The sequence below is a fragment of the Mauremys mutica genome, chromosome 7, assembly GCF_020497125.1.
Source record: "Mauremys mutica isolate MM-2020 ecotype Southern chromosome 7, ASM2049712v1, whole genome shotgun sequence".
Classification (NCBI taxonomy): Eukaryota; Metazoa; Chordata; order Testudines; family Geoemydidae; genus Mauremys; species Mauremys mutica.
The window spans coordinates 100,721,138-100,745,115 of NC_059078.1; the positions used below are offsets into that span (position 1 = coordinate 100,721,138).

At 40.9% G+C, this 23,978-nt stretch overlaps 1 protein-coding gene across 1 annotated transcript in view; it reads right to left on the bottom strand.

Moving 5' to 3' along the window:
- Positions 1-23,978, bottom strand: part of ADGRA1 (adhesion G protein-coupled receptor A1) — a 472,051-nt gene that overhangs the window by 201,390 nt on the left and 246,683 nt on the right. The window contains exons 8-10 of the mRNA XM_045025299.1: positions 15,869-16,033; positions 9,346-9,544; positions 4,620-4,769 (exon numbers count right to left, since the gene is read on the bottom strand). Coding sequence (XP_044881234.1) covers positions 4,620-4,769; positions 9,346-9,544; positions 15,869-16,033 — 514 coding nt within the window. The remainder of the gene's footprint in view (positions 1-4,619; positions 4,770-9,345; positions 9,545-15,868; positions 16,034-23,978) is intronic.

Consider the following 23,978-nt stretch of genomic DNA (forward strand, 5'->3'; position numbering starts at 1 on the left):
GAAACTATTATACCATTAAAACGGCAACAAAGAACACAAGAGTGCAATTGAAATTTGGCACCTTATCTCACCTAATGACAGTCACTTTAAGGAGACTAGTCATTCTGTTAGATCATTACATTTAAACAAACACAGAGATCAAGGAGAAGAGGAGACAAAAGTGCAAAGTGACATCAAAGAAAATACTTTTTTGTTCAGTATTTAAGTGTAATATCCCCACAGTTTGTATTTTTTTATGTATTTATTTATTTGTGTATTTCACCGTTTTGGGTTAAAGCAGGTGATATTGGTCATTTTTTTCTATTAACTAAAATAAATTAAAATAAAGTAACACAGCTCATTTTTGGTTTATTACAAATATGTTTATTGATCAGGGCTGCCTGGGGCAAAACAATTTCGGGGGCCCCTTCCATAAAAAAAAATTGCAATACTATACAATACTATATTCTCGTGGGGGCCCCTGTGGGTCCTGGGGCAAATTGCCCCACTTGCGCCCCCCCCCTCTTCCCGGGCGGCCCTGTTATTGATCATTCCACTGGTTGATTTTGGTATTTTATTCTGCTCTGCTAATTTAATATGTTCAACTCTACTGTTTGTCTTATTAATGTGGGATATTTCCAAGTCTTTAAAGAATTTCAGTTCTCCTCTTACTGTCTCAGCCACTAGATCTTCCCTATAACACCAAATATGAATTGCTTTTTATGGATTTATCTTTTCCCAAATTAATTTTTTTAAACTAAATCTATTTGAGTTATATATGCCCAAGGAAGCATTCTACTCAGATGAAGTATATTTTAACCAAGATTTTTAATCAGAAATAACCAGGCAAAAAGATTTCCTTCACAATTTATATAAAACCAAACCAAAATACCAGAATGAAAACCAAAACAAACAAACACCCTCCCCCTCCAGAACTTCTTGTTTTCTGAATTACAATCCCTGTTTTTCCCCCCTTCATAAAACAAGAGACTATGATGGAAACAAGAATACAGCCATAACTGCTACAGTGCAACTTGCAATATCCCTTGATATTTTACAGCATTTTGTACAAGAAAGGAAATGCTCCATATGACTGAATACATGCCTAGCAACAGTCTGCATCAGAATTCTGGCAGTTTGTGAGAGTCTTACAAATTTCATCAGACAGCAGAGTGAACAGTGCCCAAAACAAAGGTGTTCCTGAGATTAATAGTGTGGTACCCAAGAAACAATCATTTTATATTTTGATGGATACAATGATTATTCAGAAAGCCTGAAATATTTCTTTGACTTAAAAACACAATCAACTTAAAAAACACATTTCTGTCTGAAAACCACTTTCCCTGGTATTGTTACAAGTAATACCTACACTTACTATAACTGAGAGGGTTTTAAGAAAACATATTTCTTTTTTTATGCATTTGACAGCACTTTGTGTATAGTCAGTTTCACTCTCTCTCTATAGGGAGAGAGGGCCTAATTCTCAAAAGCGCGGAGAACTCACAACTCAATTTGAAATTAATGAGAGTTGCAGGTCCTCCATACCTCTGAAAATCAGGCTCATAGTCAGTTTACATTTTTGTTTGCTTGCTTCTATGTATGAGTATTGCAATAATTCCAGGAAGCCTGTGAAGAGCCCCACTGTCCTAGGTGCCTTAAATGAGTCCTTGCCCTAAATAGCGAAAGTTGAAGAGAAAAACATTTTAGAAAATGTGATTGTAATGATACTCCAAGGATTTCATCTTGAATTGAATCAATGATGCAGTGGCTTCTTTCTTGACTTTTCACTTTGAAATGAAAATATTTTTTTTTGTAAATTAAACTTAATTTAAATCAGATTACAAAGTAATATAGCCTTGTAAATGTATACAGCAGTTTTCAGAACCCACAGATATGGCATCCCAAAGAGTTTACTGATCATCTCACACAAAAATGATGCATGGAAGAGTGATTACATTCAGGGGCATAAAAATAACTAAAAAATGTTTCAACAGGGAAAGACATAACCTAATAGATCTGGCTATGTGGTTCAAAGTACAGATATTCAGCAGAAAGAAGAAACCCATAAAGCAATAATACTGAGACATCGGAGATGGCAGACATTAAGAAATTAAACAGGAGTTTGCAGAGCTAATGGTTGCTGAAAAAGTCAATGCAACTTTAAACTTTATATACAGCAGTCACACAACAATGGACAAAGATATAATGTGTCCTCTCTATATGGCTCTTTTGCGACTACCTGAAATAATATATTAATTTCTGGTAACCTAATTACTAGAAGGTTATTGACAAATTGTGTTACTGATGCAGTGAAGAGTAAGAAAAATGATTAGGAGGCTGGAGGCAATGATTGATGAGAAAAGATTAAGACACACAGCTCAGCTAAGTGAGGGACAGGATAATAGCCTATAAATAAATAAGAGGTGGGAAAAGTAGGGAGAGGAAGCCATTCTTTAGCATAATAAAATGTGCTAACTAGGAGTAATAGCATGAAATCAAGAATATGAAAAATTGGGTGAATGTAAGCACATTTTCCTGGCAGCGTGATGTACTAGACTGTGAAATTATGCCCCAGAAGAAGCCGTGAAAGCCCTATCATTTGGCACATTTGACACTAGATGGGACAATGCAAGAGTAAAATGTGCAGTAAGGAACCAACATGCACGATCAAATTGGTCTTTTTCTGCTTTAAGCACATCAACACAGAAGTTGCACAAACTTAACTAAAATCGGTTTAAAACAGTGCAAAACTGTTAACCCACTTATGTTAGTTTACAAGTGATTTATATCAGTTTAGCTTATGACACAAGTCAGTTGGAGATAGCTGCGTGTCCACACAGGGGTTTGCACTGTTTAACTAAATCAGTTTTAAACCACTTTTAGTTAAACCAGGGCAACTTCCAAGTGTAGAAAAGGCCGCTGATTCTATAATTCTATGGCTAAAAAGAGGACAGTTCAGGTATCCACATTTTTTTTTGTACATTCACTAGTGAGATTAAAGTAAGAAACCAGTAGGTGTTAAGGATGGGTTTGAAGAAGAAGAGAGAAAGTGCTTAGTGAGGATGAAAGCTGGAAGCCATTCCAAGCACTGCAAGCAGCATGAAAGAAAGGGCATGTCTTCACTTCAAGTTACGGTGTGAAGGCAGGCATAGCTCTGATAGCTTTAATCTAGCGAGTGTGGATAGCAATAGTAGTGGAGATGTGGAGACGGGCTAGCAATCCAAATATGTATTGAGCACCTCCGGTGGGCTTGTCTTCAGGTGCCCAGCCCAAGTACAAGTCTGTGCCACCACACCTTCACTATTCTTAGTACCCATGGTTCTCTTGATTACAGTCAGCACAGGTCTGCCTACCTGTGCAACAATCACATTTTCACTCGCAGTGAAGACATACCCAAAATGCGAAGCTGAAAGTGGAAGCAGTAAGGAGAGAAGGTGGAGCCAGTGAATGGTGTGAGGGATTATGAAAGAAACGGGTGGAGAAGTAACACGCAATGAGGGGTGGAGTTGTGTGGCTGCTTTGATAACGTGGATCAGGAGTTTGAACATTACGTGGAAGGAGGGGCAAAACCAATTGGAGCTGATGCTAATTTATGTATTGAACAACACATAAGGTGCTAGTACCAAAACCAAAGAAGAATCAAAGAATTTTTTAGGAGAGCTATAACTGAATATGGCTATTTTTTTTGTCAGAGAGAAAATTCTCACTTTTTTTTTTTTGTCAAAAAGCAACATCATCATATTGGGATTCTGAGCCAGGAGGCTGAAAAGCAATTGTAGCTTTGAAATATGACTATGGGAAGCACTTAGTATGCACTTTAGTTCTGGCATCTGATGATGAAATTAAAGTTGAAGGCACTCTCAAAGTGGCACTAAAACGTTAACCATTACAAACCCCAAAGCCAGAATGAAATGAACAATACCAAACCAAAAGAAAACAAATGTTTTAACTATAACTATCATGTATTCAAAAATTACAGATTATGAAATCTTTATGCAAGCAGCTACTCTGAAAATTAACAATGAAAACTTTTATGAGCATCATTGCTGTTGTCTATTAAAAGCTATTTTTTCCTTTGAGGTTTGCATAACTCTGATTAGATTTCCTTGTAAAATGTCATCCCCTGTCCTAGAAGTTTCTTCAGAGAGTTATACTTAAAGAGGCATTTTGTCCTCTTCACATGAAGTGATACACACACTCTTAATTCTTCAAAATGCAGTGAAAATATCCTCCATAGTTATTCTGTTGGTAATACAGAACAAACAAAATAAACATTTGTGACATTCAGATACTGTCATGGAAACATCCAGAAGGAAAAGCACCTTGGAGTTACTTCCAATACTTTAGCCACTGTATAATTTAAAAAGGCACAAAGTAAAGGAAATGTGTGTGCATGCTAAAATATTTTGTTCCAAAACAGCAATGGATCTAGCAGGCAGATGAGAAGGCTCAATCCTCCTCTCAGACACTGAGCAACCCACTGCTTAATCTTTTGTACAGTGTATATGCATTCACAAGAGCAGGGAGCAATTTTAGAATCTACACTGCAATGTGTGCCTGCATATGTTAAAATAGGACCATGCCCTAAACGTACAAGTATGTGATTTCAATTTTAAGTGGTAGATTATTCAGTATCTTACATCTTTGACTTCATCCACGATGACTATTAACTTTTCCATTATGTAAGCCAAATATATAATATCCATCTTATCTGCAAAGTTGGAAGCACCTCTTGTGTAGGCTGTAAGTTGGCGGGAAAATTCAAGAGCATTGGTGGCGTTGACGTGCATCTGGAAATACATCAGAATTGTTATGTGTAATATCCGGCTTGGCTTTTATCACTCTTTTACAATTTCTGAGGCTATATACTTTGTTTAATGTGTACCAATTTAGGATCTGATCATAGAATCATAGAAGATTAGGGTCGGAAGAGACCTCAGGAGGTCATCTAGTCCAACCTCCAGCTCAAAGCAGGACCAACACCAACTAAATCATCCCAGCCAGGGCTTTGTCAAGCCGGGTAAAAACCTTTAAGGATGGAGATTCCACTACCTCCCTGGATAACTCATCCCAGTGCTTCACTACCCTCCTAGTAAAATAGTGTTTCCTAAAATCCAACCTAGAAGTCCCCCACCTCAACTTGAGACCATTGCTCCTTGTTCTGTCATCTGCCACCACTGAGAACAGCCTAGCTTCATCCTCTTTGGAACCCCCCTTCAGGTAGTTGAAGGCTGCTATCAAATCCCCCCTCACTCTTCTCTTCTGCAGAGTAAATAAGCCCAGTTCCTTCAGCCTCTCCTCATAAGTCAGGTGCCCCAGCCCCCTGATCATTTTCATTGCCCTCTGCTGGACTCTCTCCAATTTGTCCATATCCTTTCTGTAGTGGGGCCCCCAAAACTGGATGCAATACCCCAGATGTGGCCTCACCAGTGCCAAATAGAGGGGAATAATCACTTCTCTCGATCCTTCAAAATACTTACATATGTGAATAGTGCCACTGACCTAAAGTGAAGCATGTGTACAAGTCTTTACAGGATAAGGGCTTTAGTCAAATGATTTTCACTAACATGGAACCATGCAGCTAAAAATCAACACCCTGCACTGAATCAGGACGCCCTAGGACCTGTGATTTTTATCTCATATATACGGCTGTGAATATGAAATAACTTTTGACTTCAATGACATTTCTTTGGATTTACACTAACGTGAAGGTGACCAGGATACATGGCTCTTGGAGCCTTTATGTCATGAACATGTCCAGGGTTTCAGAATTGTAGCTACTAGAGTAAAAAAATCAGTTTAAAAGCAGAGAGGTATTTTTGTATTGACATTAATTTTTAGGTAGAAAAGCAAGTCCCAACTCTGAAGGTCTGGGAAGATTATAAGCAAGTGGTTATAATGGAAAGGGATTTTCATCCTTAACTATCCCATGCACTACACACATTCACTATACTCTTTCTGATATTGGCTAACTACACAGATGACTGCAATTCAAACAGACTAATGACTCTGTGCATCTTGGCTCTCTAGCTTGGATTTGATGGTAACATCTGATTATTAAACAAATTGTTTAATAAACTTTCTGCTTTTGGCAACAGGCAGCATGATTTCTCTAGAGACCCAAGAGTCCTCCAAAAGGGGGAAGAGGTGAGACAGGAAACTAATTAATGGGGGGGAAAAAAGCAATAAGGAAAAAAAAAAGTCCTGTAAGGAAAACTCACAGGTATGTGTGAGATAAAGATATTTTCCCAGGATAAAGCCAGAGTAAGGAAACAGAATGTCTGGATTCATTATCCGGAACCACTGAAACCACACAGACTAAACAGATGACCAGGCAAAAGAAAGGCATTGCTTTGCTGTAGCATTCCTGCAACCCAACCTTTTAAATTCTCTTTCCTGAGATGCTTTTCCTCAGATTAATCTTTGTTTTTGCTCACAAGTAGAATTTTTTTTAAAAAATATGACATTTGGCTTACCTGTCAACTGTTCTAGATTATTATAAATGGAAATCATATTTCCAGATTGAACTGTCTGGCTCTGTTATGAAAATATGCTCTGTTTATGTTTTAGTTTAACTCTGATATTTTAATTCATTGTATCTCTGATATAATTCATTTGAAGAAGTCCAAAGAGTAGAAGAGGCAAGAGATCAAAGAACAATTCTCTTCTTCCCCCTGTACCTTTTGATGGCACTGTTTGTGTGAAGTATCATTCCATCAAGACTTATTTTTTTAACAAGCTAGAATTAAAGGGGGAGTTTTGCAGGCAGTGGCTTTAACAGGCACAAGTTAAAAATACTTAGGTTTACATATTTAAACTTTGCACTGAGAACAAGGGGTGGAAACAGCTGCCCCTGTATATAATACTCCTAGTAACTTTTTCAGACTATTTATGCAGCATTGTAGGTCTGTATTAGGCGTTACAGAAATAAAAGTAGAAATGCTCCCTACTCCAGAAAACACATAATCTAAAGGCCCAATCCTGCTAATTGCTCAGCAACCTTAATTTCCAATGGAGTCTGGCATTCAGCACCTCTGACCAGACTCTGCAATTTGCAGCATCAAATTAAGCAAGCACAGGGAAAGAAAATGGACAAAGCTGGTGAGAGAGAAAGGGGGATGAGGGTTTCAACAAACCAAGATAATGTGATCTGAACTGTTATGCTGCGTGCAGCCCATGAATGTATTTATTTCAAAGAGAAGCTTGTGAAAAAATATGAAAGAGAAGCCCTAGGAGTGGAGGTATGGTAGAAATCTAGCGAACAGAAGCAATTTCAGGCTAGGTAGGGTAGATGGGTGCACTAGGAAAGGGAGGCTGTTGTCACACATTAGGGGCAATGTATGAAAGGAAGTGCATGGAAGGAGACAAAGAAGAAGAGTGGTGGCGTGAAAAGAGTGAGCTGAGAACTGAGGCATGGGATTGAGATGGGAGGATGTGCAAGCAGGTACAGAGCTGTGCAGTTCCAACCCCTGTCCTCTCTTCTATACACTTTCCTGCTCTCTCCCTATACCTCTTTCCCCATCTCACCCATTTTTTTGGACTTTGATGCTATCCAGACAATGACTGGAGGTGGAGGTGATGGCAGCTGCTTCCCTCTTACAACCTTTAGTCTAATGACTAGGGCACTCAGCTGGAATGGAAGAGACCCCAGTTCGAATCCCTGCTCTGGTGCCCTAACCACCATATGGGGTATTCTGGGGTGGGTCTTTCTCAATCTTTCCTGTTGAAGCTGTTCCACTTTGTAAATAATTAAATATTTATTGGAGCAGGGACTTCAACTTGGGTCTCCCACTTCTCTGTGCTAATAACTAATCAAGGGAGTGCAAATGACTCTATAGCCTGGTGGTTACAACACTCACCTGGGAGGAGGGAGACTTGGACTCAAATCCCTGTTCCAGAGTGACTATTTGAACCTGTCTCCCTTACAGCCCCGATGAATGCCCTTCATGCCACGGTAAAGCTTGGGGGCGGGGGAAGGGAACACCACCTCCCATTCCCCGTTTTGTGACTCTAGTCCTTTAAAAATGCTCAGAAACAAAACATTTTGGATTAATGAAACATTCTGTTCAACTCACAACAGACTTTTTTGAATTACTGAAATTAAAAAAATAAATAAATCGGATTTACTTCAACCCAAACTCATTTTTTTTTCCAGTTTTTTCAGAACTGCCACCAAACCAAAATAATCATTCACCCAGTTCTACCCAACCTTGCCTCCAGTAGGTGTTGAAGACTCCTCATGCTAGTCTAAAACTCTCTCTCTTCCTGTTTCCTACAGCCTCTCTAGTCTGTGCCCTGCTTCTTACTCAACTGAAATGCTCACAGAACCAGAATCATAGCAATGAAGAGAGGCATTCCAGCTGGGGAGTCAGAGAGATAAGAATGCAAGAGAAACTAACACTACTGTGGCAAGAATGTGTGTGTGGAGGAGAAAAGACAAATTGAAGTGGTGCTCTGATGTCTCATCGTCCTTGTCAGTGAGTACCAGCATATCACTCCATTACCAATGTTCACATAAGTTCCAGACACAGGGAGAAAAACCCATTGCAATAAAGATGCTGATATGCTGTACACACTCACATCCACGGCACAATTACAGCACGGCATTATTCCTGATTTACCTCAGTTTAAGTATGGTTACACTGAGGTAAAATGGGAGTAAGATAGGGTATGTTTACACAGCAATAAAATACCTGTGGCTGGCCTGGATCAGCTGACTTGGGTTTGTGGGGTTATAAAATTGCAGTGCAGACATCCAGGCTTGGGCTGGAGCCCAGGTTCTGAGACCCCACAAGGCCCCGCAGCCTGAGCCCCATGAACCCAAGTCCACTGACCCGGGCCTGCCATGGCTGTGCTGTGGGTCTTTTATCACAACATAGATGTACCCATAGTGGTGAATTTGGCCCAAAACATTTTCATATATATTATATATATATATATATACATTTTTACTGTCTCTTTTGTGATAGAGAAAGCTAAGGAATAGGCCCTTTTCTTATTCTGAGAGTATCAGTTTCCACAAACTCTTCAAATGAGAATTGCCTCATTTAGATGAAGCACTTCATTTTGCCTTGCTAGAGTGTAGAAATCCCAAACTTGTGCCTAAACTCAGGTTTGCTTGCAAGCTGTGCAATAAATCAAAGCTACAGCAAGGTGGCCCCAGTTAGTGCTTTAAAGCACCATGATCATATTCCTCCATGGTATTTGGATCCTGACAGGAACCCAGTGTTGTATACCCTAGAAACAGACACACATTCTGTTTAGTGTGAAGTACCAACAACCACCTCACACATTATATATATATATATATATAAAACCTAACAATAACTACAGTATATTCTATGAATAAGGACTTTGTAATATTACCTGACTAAAGGCATGAAGGACTTGAGTTACTTCTTGTGAATACGGACATTCAGAATAGTTTTCATCTGCCCAGCGTCCCGTCCGGTTACATTTACGCCATGCCTTTGACTCTTCTGCTCCATTGTGGAGAGAAATGGAGCTAAATGAATACTGAAGACAGGGGTGATAAGCAGTTATCCCAGCTAGAGTTCTGGGCCATCTATGAAGAGGATAATAAGCAATTTTAACTTGACATGCCTTATTTAGAACCAATTTACAATGTGGCAGCAATATGGCAGAACATTTAAAAAAACTGTCAGTACAAAGTAATAATTTAAAACATTTTATTTTCTAAAAATAGCTTCCTGTTTTTGTGCTTTGTGGTAAATTACTTTGTTTTCTTGGGAAATGCCAAAAATATACTAACCCAGAGTCTGGCAGTGATGAAAACTGGCAACTGATTTGTTCTAATGAGGCGTTTGGTTGTTAAAAAGTATATATATATATATAGATGGCATGTTTCCTCCATTTGTATCTATGCAGCTTTCTAAGAGCAGAGCTAAAGGGCACAGAACTATCTGAAAATGCAACATCTGTTATTAAAAACCAAATGGCAAATGCTCCAGAACGGGATGGCCATTTGTACTGTGGATTTTGGCCCAAAGCCACAGAAGGGAAGAGCATGAGTTCCCTTGCAAAGTCCACTTTCTGCCTCAAGCACATGGAAACCAATCTTTGGGGATCTGCAGAACGTGGGACCCATAGGTGAGAAGGGTGCTAAGCCCGAAGTGAAATGGGACAGTTATGCTCTAACAGGTTTCCCCTAAAAAGTATAATGGATAAGCCAGTGTAAGTTATACATGAGTTCCTCTGCTGTGGTGTCAAGCCACTCCTGGAAAGAGGACTCATAGGGCAACAGCAGTCAGCACAGCTAAATTAGGCTAGAGGGGACCAGTGGGCAATGCAATGTCTCTGTACTGCTACTACATTCTCAAGAGGCTCACAAAACCCAGGGAATCTGAAACTGTTGGGGCTGAATCCTGTGCCTGGGGGGACAAAACATGTTCAAATGATTAAAAGGGGAAATTAGAAGGAAACATAAGTACAATCTCACAGAGTTTCAAATGCCATCGTAAGTTTGGAGAGGATCAGGCCCTTTAGCATATGTCTAGACAGCATTTTGGAGTGAGCCTCCCAGTCTTGGTCAACAGACTCGGACTGGCAGGGCTTAAATCTAATCATTACATCAGTATAATTTAAACTGAGGATACGTCTACAGCACATTTTGGAGCGAGTCTCCCAGCCTGGTTCAACAGCACTGTCTACACAGTTGTTGTTAGAGCACTAGTAAGAGCCACTAGTCTAAGAACATAAGAATGGCCGTACTGGGTCCGACTAAAGGTCCATCCAGCCCAGTATCCTGTCTACCGACAGTGGCCAATGCCAGGTGCCCCAGAGGGAGTGAACCTAACAGGTAATGATCAAGTGATCTCTCTCCTGCCAATCACCACCCAAACAGAGGCTAGAGACACCATTCCTTACCCATCCTGGCTAATAGCCATTAATGGACTTAACCTCCATGAATTTATCCAGTTCTCTTTTAAACCCTGTTATTGTCCTAGCCTTCACAACCTCCTCAGGGAAGGAGTTCCACAAGTTGACTGTGTGCTGTGTGAAGAAGAAATTCCTTTTATTTGTTTTAAACCTGCTGCCCATTAATTTCATTTTGTGGCCCCTAGTTCTTATATTATGGGAACAAGAAAACAACTTTTCCTTATTCACTTTCTCCACAGCACTCATGATTTTATATACCTCTATCATATCCCCCCTTAGTCTTCTCTTTTCCAAGCTGAAAAGTCCTAGCCTCTATAATCTCTCCTCATATGGGACCCATTCTAAACCCCTAATCGTTTTAGTTGCCCTTCTCTAAACCTTTTCTAATGCCAGTATATCTTTTTTGAGATGAGGAGACCACATCTGTATGCAGTATTCAAGACATGGGCGTACCATGGATTGTAAGGGCAATAATATATTCTTCTTATTCTCTATCTCCTTTTTAATGATTCCTAACATTCTGTTGCTTTTTTGACTGCCGCCGCACACTGCATGGACGTCTTCAGAGAACTATCCACAATGACTCCAAGATCTTTGTTCTGATTAGTTGTAGCTAAATTAGCCCCTATCATATTCTATGTATAGTTGGTGTTATTTTTCCCAATGTGCATTACTTTACATTTATCCACATTAAATTTCATTTGCCATTTTGTTGCCCAATCACTTAGTTTTGTGAGATCTTTTTGAAGTTCTTCACAGTCTGCTTTGGTCTTAACTATCTCGAGCAGTTTAGTATCATCTGCAGACTTTGTCACCTCACTTTTTACCCCTTTCTCCAGATCATTTATGAATAAGTTGAATAGGATTTGTCCTAGGACTGACTCTTGAGGAACACCACTAGTTACCCCTCTCCATTCTGAAAATTTACCATTTATTCCTACCCTTTGTTCCCTGTCTTTTGTTCTATGTCTTCTGGATCCCTCTTGTCCACATGTTTGTTGACCCCTTCAAAGAACTCTAATAGATTAGTAAGACATGATTTCCCTTTACAGAAACCATGTTGACTTTTGCCCAACAACTGATGTTCTTCTATGTGTCTGACAATTTTATTCTTTATGATTGTCTCAACTAATTTGCCCGGTACTGACATTAGACTTACCAGTCTGTAATTGCTGGGATCACCTCTAGAGCCCTTTTAAAATATTGGTGTTACATTAGCTATCTTCCAGTCATTGGGTACAGAAGTCGATTTAAAGGACAAGTTACAAACCATAGTTAATCATTCCGCAATTTCACATTTGAGTTCTTTCAGAACTCTTGGGTGAATGCCATCTGGTCCCGGTGACTTATTACTGTTAAGTTTATCAATTATTCTAAAACCTCCTCTACTGACACCTCAATCTGTGACAATTCCTCAGATTTGTCACCTACAAAAGCTGGCTCAGGTTTGGGAATCTCCCTAACATCCTCAGCTGTGAAGACTGAAGCAAAGATTTCATTTAGTTTCTCCGCAATTACTTTATTGTCTTTCAGTACTCCTTTTGTATCTTGATTGTCCAGGGGCCTCACTGGTTGTTTAGCAGGCTTCCTGCTTCTGATGTACTTTAAAAACATTTTATTACCTTTTATGTTTTTGGCTAGCTGTTCTTTAAACTCCTGGGTCTGTTGAACAGGCTAGGAGACTCACTCCAAAATGCGGTGTAGACATATCCTCAGTTTAAATTATACTGATGTAATGATTAGACCGAAGCAGTCATACAAGTACTCAGCTTGCCGGTGACGCATGTAGCACACCTCGATTATTAATGTTTAGATTAAACATGTAAATTAACCCTTTTCACTTTTGCTCTGAAGGTTGATTTGAACGCTAGTACATAATACGCTGACAGGTTCTGAGCCATCTACATCTTTTCAATTCCAAAGAAAGCTAAGCCAAGAAGAAAAATTATCTTCCTTTTTCATAGCTAACTAACTAATGAAATAATTCATCAAATGGAGCAAAAACATTGGATTCAAAATGAAACATGAACAGAGTTTGGAAAAAAAGAAAAAGAAAATACCACATATTTTCCTCCTTGCATTTGAACTGAATGTTACCTTTAGTGAAAGGTAGTGTACTGTATTAGTTAAAAGCCCAATTCTTACCTCAAACATAAAATCAATGAGGCTCCTCAGAAAAGTAAGCACCTAATGTAAGCAAGGCTATCAGAATCTAACCCTTTAGGATTAGGAATAATGCAACATAAAGCTTTTACCTTTAGCTCTTAAGAACAGACTTACAGTGAGTGGAAAGCAAAGTACAGCATCACACAGAATATTATGCAGTTCATAGGATCAGTTCACTCTGATTCACAATGCATAATATTCTTATTGCAATTATAAATACCACCTGAGCCTGCCAACTAAAAGGACCAACCTTCCACCGCATTTATTGCTTCTCTGCCCGATAAAGAGGCAGTTCTTTTTAGTTTTGCTTTTGTGGATGATGTCTTTCCACCTACATATTTGCTATGATATCAAAACCTCAAAGATCTTTCCATTAAAAATTACTGGCGTGTTAGCTACATCTCAGAGGAGAAACCTTTGAAACAAGCTTCATGTGTTAATGCTAAGTTTGCTCAAAAGAAGTTCTCTATAATTTTACATTAATTCCCTTCAAATGCCAAAAGAATCCATGGATTCAAGATACTTTTGATCTATGCTTCAAAACTAAATTTGTCTGGACTTTCTGAAAGATGATCAATAAGGAGAGAAACATGCATTCCTGTTCCTTTGATTTATATAAAAAGGCAAAATGCCCTTGGAGTTAGTTTGAGACACTATGTAGGAATTTATATATCTTTTATTTATAAATAAAAGGATGACATTTACTGGCAAGTGTATAATGGGCTTCTTAAAGTTGCCATTTGAAAGCTGCATTGTGTGGCACTCAGTACTATTTTATATAATCTATTTTAAAATGGTTCATTAAAAAGCACCCAAAATTCACCCTTATGGGGCTAGACAGAAAGGTAGTTTTGCCAGTAACAAACAAACCCAACAAGCTCTGGCTGAGACTTTTAAAGGAATCAAAGGGATTTAGCTATGTGTCTTGCATTAGTTTCAATATTTTCCTTGAAATTTGTGGTGAAGCAATAATATGTTTTGGGGTGGTTTTTTTTGTTTTTTGTAGAATTGTGAAAACAATCTTTGGTGGTAGTAAGTTTTCCTTCTCCCTCCCCCCACCACTCTATCTATGCTGCCATAAGTGAAAGCTAGAAGCAAAGTCCCAAGAAAAATGAGTCATTCTCACAGTTTAAGGATAAATTAAAGGAGAAGATATTTAGTCCAGTTGGAAGCTTGTACAGAGAGCGCTTAGCTCCCACAGGGAAAAGTCCCTGCCCTCCTTACTTTTCTTTTAATTAATTATGCAACATCAACTGTTATTATAATCAACCTGGCAACAAGTTACCTTCTTGCTCTTTGAGGACTGTTACACACTGGTGTTACTGCAGGACAGGTTAAAATAACTTAGAGTTTTATACTCATCACCAGGGCCGGCTCCAGACCCCAGCGCGCCAAGCGCGCACTTGGGGCGGCATTTTGCCGGCAGGGCGGCAGGCGGATCCGGCGGACCTTCCGCAGTCATGCCTGCGGGAGGTCCACCAGAGCCGCGGGTCCAGTCGACCTCCCGCAGGCATCACTGTGGACGGTTCGCTGGTCCCGCGGCTCGGGTGGACCTCCCGCAGGCATGACTGCGGAGCCGCGGGATCAGCGAACCCTCCGCAGTCATGCCTGCAGGAGGTCCGCTGCTCCCGCGGCTCCAGTGCACCTCCCGCAGGCATGACTGCTTGGGGCGGCCAAATTCCTAGAGCCGCCCCTGCTCATCACACCATATTTCAACTTCTCCCACTTAAAATCTCTAGCAATATAGTGGAATCCCTAGCTGATTTCATGAAGTCTCTGGTTCTCCTTCATTTTGGGAGTTAAAAACATATCATGTGATTAAACTGGAGATAAATCATAAGTTACATTTGGTCACCACTTAGTGCAAACTATAGGATTAATATGTAATTTTAGGGGAAAAGTCTACCCAAATGCAACTAATATATTTAATCTCTTTCTAAATACAATTTGTGGGTAATACTCATATTTATTTAAAAGAACAAGTTTTTCAGAAGGCAGGGTTAAGTGTTCTATTACTATTTTTTTCAAATTTTACTATACATTACCAGCTATTTTCGTAACTTGGGTACTATATTAATAAAAAGTCATCTCAAGCAATCTGTTTGTTTATCTGAACAATTTTCACTTTACATTTTTAGTACCTCCAGTGGAGTATTCCGTAACAGTTGTAATGCTATTTATTGCTCCTACTAGCACCTGAACAAAACAATTTGAACTCGAATGGATTATTCAGAAGTGTATTGAAGATCATATCCTTTAATGTTTTAGTGCAGTGGTTATTGACTTATTCTTTACTATGATTCTGTGTTACAACAGAGAAAGGAGTCCCAGAAGTTTTCAGAGCCTCCTCCCATTTAGCCATAATGAAAAGAAAGACAGTCACAACCCCCCTAAACCTTCCATGACCTCAGGTTGAGAACCCATACTATACTGCAAGCATTATAACAGAGTTTCTCATAATGCACTCTATAGACCACGGAGCACTTGCCGGTGGTCCTCAGAGATCTGGCTAGTCAAAGGGTGTTGGTTCTTTGTCCTACTAAAGCACATTAAAAACACAGCAAAAACTAAGTGAGATACTGTCCTAATGTTCCTTTTCCACATGAGCACTTGTTGCCATAAGGATATTTATATAAACCATGGATGAGAGGGAAAATAGTCCACAGGTCAGTTTCTTGCATTAATATGAGGTCCATGCTGAGAAAATGTTTGAGAACCTGTTGTAAGTAATGTGTCCAGGATGAACGTATAGATCCATTTTATAGAGGACAAAGGCCTTTGCTTTCTTCATGTTTGTATATTTTAAACTTAGACAGAATCATACCTGAAATCTCCTTTATTATTAATTATTCTTTCTTCAGGGCAGTAGGGTGCTGCTGTTTCTAATACCACAATTTCTACGTGCTTAGTACTAGTTCCAAAGGAGTTGTTGATCAGACACTCCCAATCTCCAGTTGCACCAATATCAATGCTGGACAAGATAAGCTCACTATATGTATATATAAAAAAAATAAAATACAAATTATTGACCACAGCTAATCTATGCATAGGTAGACATTTGTTACTTGAAAAATATGAAGTTATCTTTTAGGGATTTACTATGAAAATACAAAACCATTTGTGTGTGTGTATTGCGACAGACAGAGAAACATGGTGATTTGGTATGAAGTTTTCATCAACAGGAATTTGGATTAGCTGTCCTGACCATGAGTGACAAAGCCACATATATTTGTACAGGTCATCCCAAATGAGTATCAGTTACATACAAAAAGCTACATGAAAAGAATGTTATTTACACTGTAAAGTCAACCAACGGAAAGTTAGAAAATGCCAGATTTACAGTTGCCACTGCAACCGGAATTTGGCCATGATGTCCTCCAGTCCTCCACCCCACAGATGTTTTAGCAACTCCAAGGCATTTTCAGTCCAGTGTCTGGTACTGCTGCAGCATCTGCAGGGGCCTGGATCTTTACAATTTTCAGTGGTTTTAGCAAACTGTCAACAGTTTCCTGAGTAATGCAAGCAAGAAGATGAAAATGATAATTGTTTTAGTATTGTGCAACTCAGGGATATCTGAATGGCATTTCGAGAAAAAAAGAAAATACATTTGTATAGCCAGGGGGTTCTCATTGTTGCTGTTTCTGCAAACAGTGGAGGTGTTACTACTTGTCCCCCTCTCCCAGAAAACCCCCACAAACCCTTAGAATGGAGTGTTAAGAAACCTAAATATAGAGGTTACTATCAAGTCCCCAATACTGAAACTTATGTGCAGTACCACACCATACTAACATGTTGACTCTGTATGCCAAATATTCTACAGGGTTTGGGGAATTATTTTAGACCCATTTCTAAATTTTATTAATACTATTTTTCATAGACTTCAACATGTCAGCCCTGCTTCCCTTGGTATAATGAGTGAACCCTTTACCCCATTGAAGTCAAAGGAAATTTTACCATTGACTTCAATAGGACCAGGATTTCACCCAATCAGTGCAATTCCATAGATCTTATGAACAAAAAATTCTAACTATTGAATTTCTGGAAGCAAATTCAACATTTAAGTCCTTATTAAAGATGCACTTCTGCTGTGCTACATACAGCAAATATTCTTCGTTTGAGTCCTAAATACAACAAATCTACTTGGAAACAAACAAATATTGTTCCCCTTCCTTTAACTTGTGTATCTGTCCTTAGACTGGGAGATTCTTGTGTCATGGCTCATCACTTTCAGAATTTCTGGGAGGTGCCTTGTTAACTGTAATCACAAACAAACAATGAGGCACCTTTAAAAGGTACCTAAACACTTTTATTTACATAATTCATGTTGATACTTAAAGGTGTAAAGTGTCACGATCTACCATGAATAATTTACACCATTGAAAAAAGCTTGCTTTCTAATAAACAAATTGCAAAATATTAGACCGCAAATCTGTCACTGATCCAGAACTGAATATTGCTCATTCTGATCCTCAAGGAAGTGCATTTCTAGGAAGAAATTCTAGATTTCAAAAGGAGTTGGGAGGGTGGGAAAGACAACGTCTCCCTGAAAATTTTTATTGTTTTACAAAAATGGCAGCTGTTCAAATCTGCTCAGTGACTTGGAATGTTAGTTGTTCTGGAAGAAATGGATTATGGGCAGAATGCAGGGCAGGTGATAAATATGCATGATAAAACCATATCACATAGTTCAGTAACTGTCAAACTGATATCAAAACAAAATTTGAGGTATTTAAAACAAGACAACATTGGCAGGTGTTTGGAGGTCCTTCAAGCTATCCGTAATGAGTTTGACAATTTTTAAAGGCAATGTGTAGTAAAAAGAATTATACCAGAGTTATTGCATTTTGTCATCTTAAGGTTCTCGACAAATTTCTACTCTCTTTCAACTTAAATCATGATGAATAAATTAAACAACACAGCTGCATGAAGACGTCCAATTTCCTCACATATAAACTAGTTGAACTGATGCTTTCATCTATATCAAAATGGACTACAACTGATTGATTCACTCAGCAACTTATATTTCCGTTTTTTTTCTCCATAAACAATGGAGGACGACCTCCTCAGCTAGTCACTTCAATACCATTAACCAGTTGATAATGATTCCTAAATTAAATTTACTCTTTCAGACCACCACAGATACTTTCACATCACCTTCACAGTCAGCTGGGGACAAAAAATTCTATCTAGTTGAAAAATGTCCATTGAAACTGTTTTTCAATAAAACATTTTTTGAAAAAAAATGACCTCGCAGTGGCATTGAGGTAGAATAACTTCTGAAATGCGTGAAATATGGGACAGATGAGCTAACCTGTTGATATAATTGATAAAAAAGCATATAAGATAACTGTTAAGGTTTTGCATTTGAGTACAAATTTGATGAAGTTGCTTTTGAGTATCTGCTGGATACAGATGTGAAAGCTTTATGGAGGTAACCGACTGCATTATCAACAGATTGTGGGGAATCTGAAGCTGGAAAGGAATGTACATGTCTTTCCCCTTAACTTCTTATTTGCATTCTTTTAAAGTTCGGATTACATGAAGTTTTGCCATAATCTTAACTACTATTAAATGTAGTTTTTGTTTGCTAATTAAGTTAACTTAATTTTTACACAGCTCCACAGGCAAATATTTACTAGCATAACATTAGCCCTTACATTAGAAGTACAAGAGATCAGCGTTCTCTGAGATCATATGAGGAAGCTGATATTCAGATTCATTTAGCCTTCTATGAGCCTTGACTAATGGTGGACAAAATAAAAGGCCAGATCCAGCGTTAAGCAATGCAGAAGACCCTGCATAATGACTAGGGTATGAATTACCATCTGGCCATGGCAAATTAAGAATTAATTTATATTCCTCTAGGAACATTTTGGGTAGTGAGCCCAATGGTGAAATTGTTCATTTTCTTACCATCTGGATATGACAAATGATTAACTGATTTTATTCCCTCCTGGAGGCTTTTTGGGGACTGGTCAAGTAGAGAAACCTTTTACATTCTTAAAAAGAGAAGTCTGTAAATTGTCCTGCCACTCAACTTGATGCCTTAAACATTTTTTCACCTATAATCCTTAGCAACTTCAGGTTTCTGGAAGACTTTAAAGAAAGCACGGGTCTGTATAGAATTTTAAACTCCTTTGTAAATCTTTCCAGGAGATGCTGTGTCTTGGCATTATTACAGTAGCCTTCTCAAAGGTTCCAATAATAATAGTGTTTTTTGGCTCCTAATAACAGGCTGCTCTTGAGCTTCCTTGAGGATGGTGGTGAGTCTTGGCAAGGGGTAGAAACTCTCAGTCTCCACATGAGCCTAGAAGAATGCTGAATTTAGGGAGCTTGATCAGAGTGGAATCAAGACATGAGGAGGATGGAGGCTCCTGGTCCCTCCTGTTCACAAAAGATGCATTTACTTGTGCCTCTGGCTGCCACCTCTCCTTCAGGGACCTGGCTTATCCCACAAAGGCTGAGGATCATCCCCACGAGTTCACTCAGCAGACCTCGTGGCAGTAGTGAGGTTTCCAAGGGGTGAAGCAGAGGACAGAAAGAGCCCACTGCAGCGGGCATCATGCCTTTCCTAAAATTGGAATGGTTTTTCTCTCTCTTCTTGAGAGGTGCAGTAGTTGCCATTTCCAGTAGAAGCTCGTGACTTGCCAAGAGGTACAGTGGAGGAAAGTCTGGGTGTTCACAAGAGGGGATTACTGCAATTTGGAACTGAAGTGTTCTGACTGGAGAGCTGCCTGATGAGGTCAAAGGGCCGAGTAGCACAAATTTTGTTCATTTAGATTTCACTGTCAATTTATCATGCACCTTATATTATAACACAGAACCTTGAAAACAAGGAAGAGGATTGTAGTGGGGTTCACTCAGAGGCCAGCTGGCGCAGTGGGCATACTGTGGCATAACAGTCTCCAAAGTCTGGAGGGACTGAGGGGCGGCTCCAGGCACCAGCACGCCAAGCGCGTGCCTGGGGCGGCAAGCCACGGGGGGCACTCTGCCAGTGCCAGGAGGGTGGCAGGCAGGCTGCTTTCGGTGGCTTGCCTGCGGAGGGTCCACTGGTCCCACGGCTTTGGCGGACCTCCTGCAGGCGTGCCGCCGAATCCGCGGGACCGGGGACCTCCCGCAGGCAAGCCGCCGAAAGCAGCCTGCCTGCCGTGCTTGGGGCGGCAAAATACCTAGAGCCGCCCCTGTTGTCAGGCAATCTCAGGGTCTGGCAGCCAAGTTACAGTCTGTCCTTCTCTATGTTGGACTAGGGGCAGAGGGAAGGGTAAGGAGACCTGGGCGATCCCTCTCCACATGGTCCCAGCCCAGAGCCCAAGGGATGTGTCTGTTCCCACTGGCTGATACACCAGATCAGCCTCCTCTGGGCCACTTCCAATCCCACCCCCCAACCAGGTCTCTCTTTGTTTGGGGAATGGTCACAGCCCTCTGCTTGCCTCCTCACAAAAGGTTGTTTAAGCAGTCTCAGTGAATCAGATAGTCAGTTGGGGCTTCCCAGCTCACTTCGCAGTGTTTAATGATTTCCTCCTTGTCAGGGAAAATGGGCGAGAAAAAGAGGTCAAGTCACTGGCTGACTGGTTGGGCCTTACCCACAGTCCTTCCCCTCTGTATTCCTCTTTCCTAGAAGGTACTAACTGTCTTCCTCCCTGTATACAGCCTCTCTTTCACTCTCCCTGCAGCTTGTTTGCCAGAGTCCCATTTCTAACAGGTCCCCTATTTGGAGCATACTCTGCAGCTGCTGAGGGGAAGGGCCTTCTTGGCCCGGTACTGCTCCATCCAGGGGCGGCTCTAGGCACCAGCAAAACAAGCTGGTGCCTAGGGCGGCAAAATGTAGGGGGCGTCCCTTCCCGCCGGGGAGGGCGGGAGGCTGGGCCAGCGGACCTGCCGCAGTCATGCCTGCGGGAGGTCCACCGGAGCCCCGGGACGAGTGGACCTGCCGCAGGCATGACTGCGGAGGGGGCGCTCGTCCCGCGGCTCGGCTGGACCCCCCGGTGGCATGACTGCGGCAGTTCAGCCGGAGCCCGGGACAAGCGGACCTGCCGCAGGCATGACTGCGGCGGGTCCCCTCTTCCCGCGGCTCCGGTTGAGCTCCCGCAGGCATGCCTGCGGCAGGTTCGCTTGTCCCGGGCTCCGGTTGACCTGCCGCAGTCATGCCTGCGGGAGCTCAACCGGAGCCGCGGGAAGAGGGGACCCGCCGCAGGACCGGGGAAGGGCGGCGCAGCGCACCGCGCTGCTTGGGGCAGCGTGATTTCTAGAGCCGCCCCTGGCTCCATCACACCTTTAGTCTTAGTGAGGGGTCTGCAAACCCCATCACAAGGATATACATATATTCTCCTTTTTGTGCTGGGAGAATTTATGCATGATAGGAGTTCTCTCTCAAATGTAATGACTGACATGCTGGAAAATTAACCACAATATACAACTGAAACTATTCCATGAAAAGTCATTATAATACTCTACAACAGCCTGCAGCATTGGTCATTGCTAAGTGAGGAAGCTTAATACAGGCAGAAAGCATACCCATTTAATCAGTTAACCTATGGCAAAAGATTTTCATTTGAAGCATAGATTTTCTTCGTTATAGCTATGCATAACTAATTAGGCAGATCAGAACTAGGTCATGTTATGTAGAGTTACTCATTTCTTGTCCCCAAGTAATACCTTAGCAACATTTATCTTACATTCTGATAGTCATTTACATGTCAAAAAAAATAACAACCATGGGAAGGCTACAGCAGCCTATTTTGATAATCTTTCCTTCAGAAAGGTTTTAGAATCTGACCTAATTTCCTGTATAATGCTGGAAGAACCAATCTCTGTACAGGAGAGAAACAAAAATAAATTATTGGAACATGAACAGTTTTTTTTTTAACTTTGTGGCACTCTTCTTCAGGCAGGCAGACACAGAGAATTGTTTTCCACAATTTAGGCAAAAAGCCTGCATAGCCTATATCTAATCCAAGCCTCCATAAATTATTAATACTAACAAAGAATTTAAAAAATGATGATCCCTGGAGCCTGCTGCTGCTTAGAATGCGGACTTTCACAGAGGATAAAAGGTTAAAGCATGGAAAATCAAAAGAGAATGTGCAAGTCTGGGCATTTAAAACTAACATATTGCTAGCCTGATCTCTCTGACAAATTGTCAGAATTGCCCATGAGATAAATATCTTTAGAGAACTGATGGATTTTTAAAGAAAATTTGTGTCAGGCACCAGCAAGAAAAAGGGAAGATACTTATTCAGGGTCTTTATGCAACACAGAAGAGGTCTAGCAAATATATTCCAGGTGTAATCAATTTGTCAAAGTCATAGCAAATTCAATACACTGGATGTTCTATTTCTTCTGATCAAATATATACAACACATAACTAATCATTTAATTCAATCTATGTGTTGAAAAACCAGACACTCAAAATATTTAATATATTAAACATTAAGTTTCATTGTGATTTAAATAGTGCCTAACTTGCTCATCTTTGGTTTATGTACTAAGAGGACCGTGCTACCCTGTGGATTACCCAACTATCTTGGAATCCACTCGATTGCCACAGCAGTCATTTGTTACAATGCAATTAGACCTGTTGTACATCTTCCATTTGCTCTCAGAGAAGTAGTATTCTAGACTGGAATATTGTATCCAAAGAAAGTTTTATTCCATTTGCATAGCAGAGGTTATCAGACAAAAATATCATTGTGACAATCAGTCCAACAGAGTCAAAATTGCATAAAAAGCTTTTTAAGTAAAAACATTTCCCATATGATTCATGAGAAGTGTTAACCTCTTTTTGATGATTCTTGATTACTTGATTACAGGCCTTTGGGACTAGCCAGAAAAAGGTAATGCTCAGTTCACTACATTAACTAATTTTTTAATTTGAAATTATTTCTCTCTCATGTTTGTAGTTCAAATGCTTGTACAGCAGTGTGGCTGAAGTGGGGCTGCTATCTAATCACTTGTAATTATGAATATTGAAATGTAACAATTTATGAATACTGTATGAAGCCTGGTCAGTGAGGGTTACTGGGGTCAGAAGACTTGCGTTTGTGAATGCATTGATTTAGCAAGAGAAGGCTATGGGAATAACAAACAGGGAAGCAATGCTATGACTTCCCAGATAAGAACATCCAGGTAGACACTTGAAAGACAATGTGGCAAACTGTTGACTTCAAAGGTCCTGTCTCCAACATGGCAAAACAAGATGTATAACAAAGTGGGGAGTTGCCAGATCAAATGGCTATAAACAGTCAAAAAGTGTCTTGATTCCTGCCAGGGTCATGAGTTGCCAAGGGCTGCTCAGGATGTTCTCAATGAGGCCTGACAGGCTCAGATAGAGAGACAGAGAGGGGCCATGTGGCAGCTGGTTAAATACATGGCAAGATAGATGTATGTGACATATGACAATAGCCCGGACAGACCTTATTGAATTAAGTTAAACCCTACTGGATTAATTCACTGTATTAAAAATGCAAATGGTTATGTGTTATTGTGGGATTGTATGTAACGTCTCTAGAGCAGGGCCGCCCAGAGGATTCCGGGGGCCCGGGGTCTTTGGCGGCGGGGGGCCCTTCCGTTCCGGGACCCGCCGCCAAAGTGCCCCGAAGACCCGCGGCGGGAGCCCCCAGCCGCCGAATTACCGCCGAACCGGGACCGCCGCCGAAGCGCAGCCCGGTCTTCGGCGGTAATTCGGTGGCGGGGGGGGAGGTCCCCGCCGCGGGCCTTCCGGGCCCTTAGGCGGCGGGTCCCGGAACAGAAGGGGCCCCCCGCCGCCGAAGACCGGGCTGCGCTTCGACGGCGGCGGCGGGTCCCGCTCCCACCCCCCGCCCCCAGTCCCGGTCCCGCTCCTCCCCCCCGCCCCGGTCCCGGCCCCGGCCTCTTACCGAGCACGTCTCCGGCGGGGCCTGAGCTCCGTCCCGCTCAGAGCCGCGTGGTGAGGGGGC